The 8,979-nt window shown below is 55.2% G+C and overlaps 1 protein-coding gene across 1 annotated transcript in view; it reads right to left on the bottom strand.

Annotated features, from left to right (window-relative positions):
- Positions 1-1,362: 1,362 nt before the first annotated feature.
- Positions 1,363-8,979, bottom strand: part of LOC138366428 (uncharacterized) — a 37,027-nt gene continuing 29,410 nt past the window's right edge. The window contains exon 2 of the mRNA XM_069327475.1: positions 1,363-1,723. Coding sequence (XP_069183576.1) covers positions 1,363-1,723 — 361 coding nt within the window. The remainder of the gene's footprint in view (positions 1,724-8,979) is intronic.

Raw genomic sequence — 8,979 nt, 5'->3', positions numbered from 1 at the left:
TGATAGAGCCCAGTAGGCTCAGGAACCTGTACACCAGTTGATTGTTAGTTGAGAGGCGGGACCAAAGAGCCAGAGCTCAACCCCCGCTAGCACAACTAGATGAGTACACATTAGTCTCTAATCATCAAGGTGACTCCAGATTGCATCAGGACTTGAGGTCTGGCAGGTGTAGGATACTAGGTGTAGGATACTAGGTGTAGGATACATGGTGTAGGATGCTAGGTGTAGGATACTAGGTGTAGGATACTAGGTGAAGGATACTAGGTGTAGGATACTAGGTGTAGGATTCTAGGTGTGGAATACATGGTGTAGGATGCCATTTGAAGGAATCATGATGTAGGATACGAGGTGGAGGATACTAGGTGTAGGATACTAGGTGTAGGATTCTAGGTGTGGAATACATGGTGTAGGATTCTAGGTGTGGAATACATGGTGTAGGATGCTATTTGAAGGATACATGATGTAGGATACGAGGTGTAAGATACATGGTGTAGGATACGAGGTGTAGGATACAAAAAGTGAGAAACAAGAAACATCACTTAAGTAGCACGAATATCCTGCCATTATCCTGTTCCTTAAGTAGCCACGTTTCTTGCTAGAGAATCCTGTGCTACCGGAAGCAGCGATCCCGCGATGGCTGAAGTGGTTGGGCACATCCTTCACTCCGTCCTCGTATCCTAGCCCCTATCCTTATCCTTCCCACCCTGCCAGGTTATATTAGGCTTAACGCTTTCTCTATAATTCCTTCGAAACATCGACTATCTGTCTGTTTACCTCAGAGTGGCACACAAGACACCGTTGCTTGCAAACTGCGCGACTACACCGAGCTACAGGTGTGTGGGTGAGCAGTCACGGGAAGGCGTGCGTGAGCGTGCGACACGTGGTAGCGTGAGTGGAGAAGCGCGTGGCGAGGCGTGGAGAGACGCGAGTGCGTGCAACCCCAACCGTGTCTGCGGGATCACTGACGGTGACCGGGGGAGGTCCGCGGCTACTCCCTTCCTCCTTCCTCCCTTCTCCTCCTCCTAGATGTCCCTAGGGGAGTCCTAGCCCGCCCCCTACAAGTCCCTAGGGGAGTCCTAGCACCGCCCCCTAGATGTCCCTAGGGGAGTCCTAGCCCGGCCCCCCTAGATGTCCCTAGGGGAGTCCTAGCCCGGCCCCCCTAGATGTCCCTAGGGGGTGTTCTATAGACCTTCCTGGCCCCCTTGAGCAGTGTCCCTGGCTAGTGTAGGTCTATGTGTCCGCGGTATGTGTCTCAGTGTAGGTCTATGTGTCCGCGGTATGTGTCTCAGTGTAGGTCTATGTGTCCGCGGTATGTGTCTCAGTGTAGGTCTATGTGTCCGCGGTGTGTGTCTGAGTGTAGGTCTATGTGTCCGAGGTATGTGTCTCTATAGGTCTATGTGTCCGAGGTATGTGTCTGAGTGTAGGTCTATGTGTCCGAGGTATGTGTCTGAGTGTAGGTCTATGTGTCCGAGGTATGTGTCTGAGTGTAGGTCTATGTGTCCGGAGTATGTGTCTCAGTGTAGGTCTATGTGTCCGAGGTATGTGTCTCAGTGTAGGTCTATGTGTCCGAGGTATGTGTCTCAGTGTAGGTCTATGTGTCCGAGGTATGTGTCTCAGTGTGGGTCTATGTGTCCGCGGTGTGTGTCTAAGTGTAGGTCTATGTGTGCGGAGTATGTGTCTCAGTGTGGGTCTATGTGTCCGAGGTATGTGTCTCAGTGTAGGTCTATGTGTGCGGAGTATGTGTCTCAGTGTGGGTCTATGTGTCCGAGGTGTGTGTCTCAGTGTAGGTCTATGTGTCCGAGGTATGTGTCTGAGTGTAGGTCTATGTGTCCGAGGTATGTGTCTGTAGGACTATGTGTCCGCGGTGTGTGTCTGAGTGTAGGTCTATGTGTCCGGAGTATGTCTCAGTGTAGGTCTATGTGTCCGAGGTGTGTGTCTCAGTGTAGGTCTATGTGTCCGAGGTGTGTGTCTCAGTGTAGGTCTATGTGTCCGCGGTGTGTGTCTGAGTGTAGGTCTATGTGTCCGGAGTATGTGTCTCAGTGTAGGTCTATGTGTCCGAGGTGTGTGTCTCAGTGTAGGTCTATGTGTCCGCGGTGTGTGTCTGAGTGTAGGTCTATGTGTCCGGAGTATGTGTCTCAGTGTAGGTCTATGTGTCCGAGGTGTGTGTCTCAGTGTAGGTCTATGTGTCCGAGGTGTGTGTCTCAGTGTAGGTCTATGTGTCCGAGGTGTGTGTCTCAGTGTAGGTCTATGTGTCCGAGGTGTGTGTCTCAGTGTAGGTCTATGTGTCCGCGGTGTGTGTCTGAGTGTAGGTCTATGTGTCCGGAGTATGTGTCTCAGTGTAGGTCTATGTGTCCGAGGTGTGTGTCTCAGTGTAGGTCTATGTGTCCGTGGTGTGTGTCTCAGTGTAGGTCTATGTGTCCGCGGTGTGTGTCTCAGTGTAGGTCTATGTGTCCCTGGTGTGTGTCTCAGTGTAGGTCTATGTGTCCGTGGTGTGTGTCTCAGTGTAGGTCTATGTGTCCGCGGTGTGTGTCTCAGTGTAGGTCTATGTGTCCGAGGTGTGTGTCTCAGTGTAGGTCTATGTGTCCGAGGTGTGTGTCTCAGTGTAGGTCTATGTGTCCGAGGTGTGTGTCTCAGTGTAGGTCTATGTGTCCGAGGTGTGTGTCTCAGTGTAGGTCTATGTGTCCGAGGTGTGTGTCTCAGTGTAGGTCTATGTGTCCGAGGTGTGTGTCTCAGTGTAGGTCTATGTGTCCGCGGTGTGTGTCTGAGTGTAGGTCTATGTGTCCGGAGTATGTCTCAGTGTAGGTCTATGTGTCCGTGGTGTGTGTCTGAGTGTAGGTCTATGTGTCCGAGGTATGTGTCTGTAGGACTATGTGTCCGCGGTGTGTGTCTGAGTGTAGGTCTATGTGTCCGGAGTATGTGTCTCAGTGTAGGTCTATGTGTCCGAGGTGTGTGTCTCAGTGTAGGTCTATGTGTCCGAGGTGTGTGTCTCAGTGTAGGTCTATGTGTCCGGAGTATGTCTCAGTGTAGGTCCATGTGTCCGAGGTGTGTGTCTCAGTGTAGGTCTATGTGTCCGAGGTGTGTGTCTCAGTGTAGGTCTATGTGTCCGAGGTGTGTGTCTCAGTGTAGGTCTATGTGTCCGGAGTATGTCTCAGTGTAGGTCTATGTGTCCGTGGTGTGTGTCTGAGTGTAGGTCTATGTGTCCGAGGTATGTGTCTGTAGGACTATGTGTCCGCGGTGTGTGTCTGAGTGTAGGTCTATGTGTCCGGAGTATGTGTCTCAGTGTAGGTCTATGTGTCCGAGGTGTGTGTCTCAGTGTAGGTCTATGTGTCCGAGGTGTGTGTCTCAGTGTAGGTCTATGTGTCCGAGGTGTGTGTCTCAGTGTAGGTCTATGTGTCCGAGGTGTGTGTCTCAGTGTAGGTCTATGTGTCCGAGGTGTGTGTCTCAGTGTAGGTCCATGTGTCCGAGGTGTGTGTCTCAGTGTAGGTCCATGTGTCCGAGGTGTTTTACTGCACATTGCAACAATCGAGAACCTCTGGCCTTAAGCTATGAACTCCCAGGAAGAGACGGGCTCGCCATAGCCCGTGCTACTTGGAACTTTGTTCCAGGTAGCGAATCTTTAACAACAACAACCCAGGAAGATTCTAGATGACGATGAACAGTTGAGATTGTTCCAGGAGACCCCAAGCCACCGTTCCAGATGGGTTTATTGGGGTTCCACCGTTCCAGATGGGTTTATTGGGGTTCCACCGTTCCAGATGGGTTTATTGGGGTTCCACCGTTCCAGATGGGTTTATTGGGGTTCCACCGTTCCAGATGGGTTTATTGGGGTTCCACCGTTCCAGATGGGTTTATTAGGGTTCCACCGTTCCAGATGGGTTTATTGGGGTTCCACCGTTCCAGATGGGTTTATTGGGGTTCCACCGTTCCAGATGGGTTTATTGGGGTTCCACCGTTCCAGATGGGTTTATTGGGGTTCCGTGTGTACCAAGCTGACCCCAAGCCTTTTATATGGTGTATCTGGCATTGCCAAGTACCCCAGAGCCGTTCAGGGGCTTTTAGGGTGTTCCCCTGGTGTCCCCTGAACCCATTTAACGGTGTTCAGTGTATTCCATGAGTTCCAGCTTCATATATCGAGGTTTTCAACTCCGGTTCCTGTTCTATTAAGACTTCTCAGTACCATTTAATGGTCCTCACGGCCGTAGGATATCTGAGAATTACCCTTCATCATGCTATGTATTTATATTTTGTTCCTCCTTCCCCAGTGGTTGAGAATCTTATATGTAGTGATCATGGCACTTTTATCATTTTCTTTGCTAGCGTGGTGAAATCTGAACCTTTAGCCTTTCCTCGGTGTTCAGTCTTACATGTTCAAGGACTTGTCTTGTAGCAACCCTTAGGACTTAATGTAGCTTTTTATTAATTTTATTTAGGAAGAAATTCCACACTGAGGCTGCATACTCTGGCTTGGTCTAACATACGTTGTTTGCAACGCCTACAGTATCCATTTATTACTAGGTTGCAAGAATGGCCGCCAGCGTCGCACACGTCGCAAATGTTACAATGATTTTATGTGTTTAAGGTGGCTGGCTTGTGCTATGTCTACTCTCAGGTCTCTCTTCTCTGACTCAGCCATTTGTCTTCACATTACATTCTATACATTGTATACAATGTATACACATATATTGTAATACATTGTATACTCTCCTCGAGTAGCCTGTCCTCCAAGAATGGGGAGGTAAATGTAACAGCACCAATAAGTGCAATTATGTACTATTCATAGCAGTCAGGAATTGTACTTATTTTCACTTAGTATTAAATCGTACTGTCAAATATATTGTGAATATTTGAGTTTACCTGAAAAGCTGAATAGAAAACCACGACCTTACCTAACTGTCGCAGTGTTTGAAGATAAGCATTTTATTGCTTCTTATTTACAATTAGTACTTAACCTATAGCTATATTGATATTACAGTTTTATTAAATTAATAAAACAAAACTAAAATATATCAATAAATTGCAAAGTATCTCAGGATATTTTCAAATTTTGTATAAAATCTTTATTGTTTTATTAAACTGAAAAAGAAATTCCTGATATTTAAAACTTATGTATAGCAGATTACACTTGAAAATTTCATCCTAAAATTCTGAGTGTCTTAACAGAAAACGAGGAGAATTGAGGGGGAGGTAATTGTAACAGCCCCATAAGTGCAAATAGGTACTATGTAGGACAGTAAGGAAATTAACTTAGTATTAAATTAAACTGTCACTTCTGACGATGGATTACCTCGTGACCGTCTCATCTCATTTTAAAATCTCATTGCCTTGCATTTGCTTAGATTAAAGTCTAGCAGCCATTTTTCCAGACCCAATTCTCAAAGTAGTCCTGGACCACCAGCACTACTCTGTGTTTCTTAGTCTTCTGATCAGACTCATTTAGAGCAGCTCTATGTCCCTGAAGTCCCCACCCACCCCTGGGGTCCCCACCCACTCCTGGGGTCCCCACCAACTCCTGGGGGTCCCCACCAACCTCTGGGGTCCCTACCCACCTCTGGGGTCCCCACCCACTCCTGGGGTCCCCACCAACTCCTGGGGGTCCCCACCAACCTCTGGGGTCCCCACCCACCCCTGGGGTCCCCACCCACCCCTGGGGTCCTCACCAACCCCTGGGGTCCCTACCCATCCCTGGGGTCCCCACCCACCCCTGGAGTCCCCACCAACCCCTGGGGTCCATACCCACCTCTGGGGTCCCCACCCACCCCTGGGGTCCCTACCCACCCCTGGGGTCCCCACCCACCCCTGGGGTCCCCACCAACCCCTGGGGTCCCTACCCACCCCTGGGGTCCCCACCCACCCCTGGGGTCCCTACCCACCCCTGGAGTCCCCACCCACCCCTGGGGTCCCCACCCACCCCTGGGGTCCCCACCAACCCCTGTGGTCCCTATCCACCCCTGGGGTCCCCACCAACCCCTGGGGTCCTTACCCACCCCTGGGGTCCCCACCAATCCCTGGGGTCCCCACCAACCCCTGGGGTCCCTACCCACCCCTGGGGTCCCCACCAACCCCTGGGGTCCCCCTCCTACCCCTGGGGTCCCCTCTACCCCTGGAGTCCCCACCCACCCCTGGAGTCCCTAACCACCCCTGGGGTCCCCTCCCACCCCTGGGGTCCCCACCCACCCCTGGGGTCCCCACCCACCCCTGGGGTCCCCATCCACTCCTGGGGTCCTCATCCACCCTTAGGGTCCACACCCATCCCTGGGGTCCCCACCCACCCCTGGGGTCCCCATCCACTCCTGGGGTCCACACCCACCCCTGGGGTCCCCACCCACCCCTGGGGTCCCCATCCACTTCTGGGGTCCACACCCACCCCTGGGATCCCCATCCACTCCTGGGGTCCACACCCACCACTGGGGTCCCCACCCACCCCTGGGGTCCCCATCCACTCCTGGGGTCCTCATCCACTCCTGGGGTCCAAACAAACCCCTGGGGTCCCCACCCACCCCTGGGGTCCACACCCACCCCTGGGGTCCCCACCCACCCCTGGGGTCCACATCCACTCCTGGGGTCCAAACCCACCCCTGGGGTCCCCACCCACCCCTGGGGTCCACACCCACCCCTGGGGTCCCCACCCACTTCTGGGGTCCCCACCCACCCCTGGGGTCCACACTCACCCCTGGGGTCCCCACTCACCCCTGGGGTCCTCATCCACCCCTGGGGTCCCCCACCCACCCATGGGGTCCTCATCCACTCCTGGGGTCCCCGCCCACCCCTGGGGTTCCCACCAACCTCTGGGGTCCCTACCCACCTCTGGGGTCCCCACCAACCCCTGGGGTCCCTACCCACCCCTGGGGTCCCCACCAACCCCTGGGGTCCCCTCCTACCCCTGGGGTCCCCTCCTACCCCTGGGGTCCCCTCCTACCCCTGGGGTCCCCACCCACCCCTGGGGTCCCTACCCACCCCTGGGGTCCCCTTCCACCCCTGGGGTCCCCATCCACCCCTGGGGTCTCCACCCACCCCTGGGGACTCCATCCACTCCTGGGGTCCCCATCCACCCATAGGGTCCACACCCACCCCTGGGGTCCCCACCCACCCCTGGGGTCCCCATCCACTCCTGGGGTCCACACCCACCCCTGGGGTCCCCATCCACTTCTGGGGTCCACACCCACCCCTGGGGTCCCCATCCACTCCTGGGGTCCACACCCACCCCTGGGGTCCCTACCCACCCCTGGGGTCCCCATCCACTCCTGGGGTCCTCATCCACTCCTGGGGTCCAAACCCACCCCTGGGGTCCCCACCCACCCCTGGGGTCCACACCCACCCCTGGGGTCCCCACCCACCCCTGGGTTCCACATCCACTCTTGGGGTCCAAACCCACCCCTGGGGTCCCCACCCACCCCTGGGGTCCACACCCACCCCCTGGGGTCCCCACTAACCCCTGGGGTCCCCGCCCACCCCTGGGGTCCCCACCCACCTCTATAATCAAACCCACTTCCAAAGTGTCCTACAGCACTATTCTAGCCTAACCCACCCCCTGTAGCCTAACCAACCCCCCCTGTAGCCTAACCCACCACCCCTGTAGCCTAACCCACCCCCTGTAACCTAACCCACCCCCTGTAGCCTAACCCACCCCCTGTAGCCTAACCCACCCCCCCTGTAGCCTAACCCACCACCCCTGTAGCCTAACCCACCCCCTGTAACCTAACCCACCCCCTGTAGCCTAACCCCCCCCCTGTAGCCTAACCCACCCCCCCTGTAGCCTAACCCACCCCCCCTGTAGCCTAACCCACCACCCCTGTAGCCTAACCCACCCCCTGTAACCTAACCCACCCCCTGTAACCTAACCCACCCCCTGTAGCCTAACCCACCCCCCCTGTAGCCTAACCCACCCCCTGTAGCCTAACCCCCCCCCTGTAGCCTAACCCCCCCCCCTGTAGCCTAACCCACCCCCTGTAGCCTAACCCACCCCCCCCCTGTAGCCTAACCCACCCCCCCTGTAGCCAAACCCACCCCCTGTAGCCTAACCCACCCCCCCTGTAGCCTAACCCACCACCCCTGTAGCCTAACCCACCCCCTGTAACCTAACCCACCCCCTGTAGCCTAACCCTCCCCCCTGTAGCCTAACCCACCCCCTGTAGCCTAACCCACCCCCTGTAGCCTAAGCCACCCCCTGTAGCCTAACCCCTCCCCCTGTAGCCTAACCCACCCCCTGTAGCCTAACCCACCCCCCTGTAGCCTAACCCACCCCCTGTAGCCTAACCCACCCCCTGTAGCCTAACCCACCCCCTGTAGCCTAACCCACTCCCCTGTAGCCTAACCCACTCCCCTGTAGCCTAACCCTCCCCCTGTAGCCTAACCCTCCCCCTGTAGCCTAACCCACCCCATGTAGCCTAACCCACCCCCCTGTAGCCTAACCCTCCCCCTGTAGCCTAACCCACCTCCTGTAGCCTAACCCTCCCCTTGTAGCCTAACCCACCCCCTGTAGCCTAACCCATCCCCTGTAGCCTAACCCACCCCCTGTAACCTAACCCATCCCCTGTAGCCTAACCCACCCCCTGTAGTCTAACCCACCCCCTGTAACCTAACCCATCCCCTGTAACCTAACCCATCCCCTGTAACCTAACCCATCCCCTGTAACCTAACCCATCCCCTGTAGCCTAACCCACCCCCTGTAGTCTAACCCACCCCCTGTAGCCTAACCCACCCCCTGTAGCCTAACCCATCCCCTGTAGCCTAACCCATCCCCTGTAGCCTAATCCACCCCCTGTAGTCTAACCCATCCCCTGTAGCCTAACCCACCCCCTGTAGTCTAACCCACCCCCTGTAGCCTAACCCACCCCCCTGTAGCCTAACCCATCCCCTGTAGCCTAACCCATCCCCTGTAGCCTAATCCACCCCCTGTAGTCTAACCCACCCCCTGTAGCCTAACCCACCCCCCTTTAGCCTAACCCACCCCTTGTAGCCTAACCCACCCCCTGTAGCCTA

Source organism: Procambarus clarkii, chromosome 19 (genome assembly GCF_040958095.1).
Source record: "Procambarus clarkii isolate CNS0578487 chromosome 19, FALCON_Pclarkii_2.0, whole genome shotgun sequence".
NCBI classification, from domain to species: domain Eukaryota; kingdom Metazoa; phylum Arthropoda; class Malacostraca; order Decapoda; family Cambaridae; genus Procambarus; species Procambarus clarkii.
Note: the sequence above shows the minus strand (reverse complement) of the source record. Positions and strands in the feature narration are given on the sequence as shown.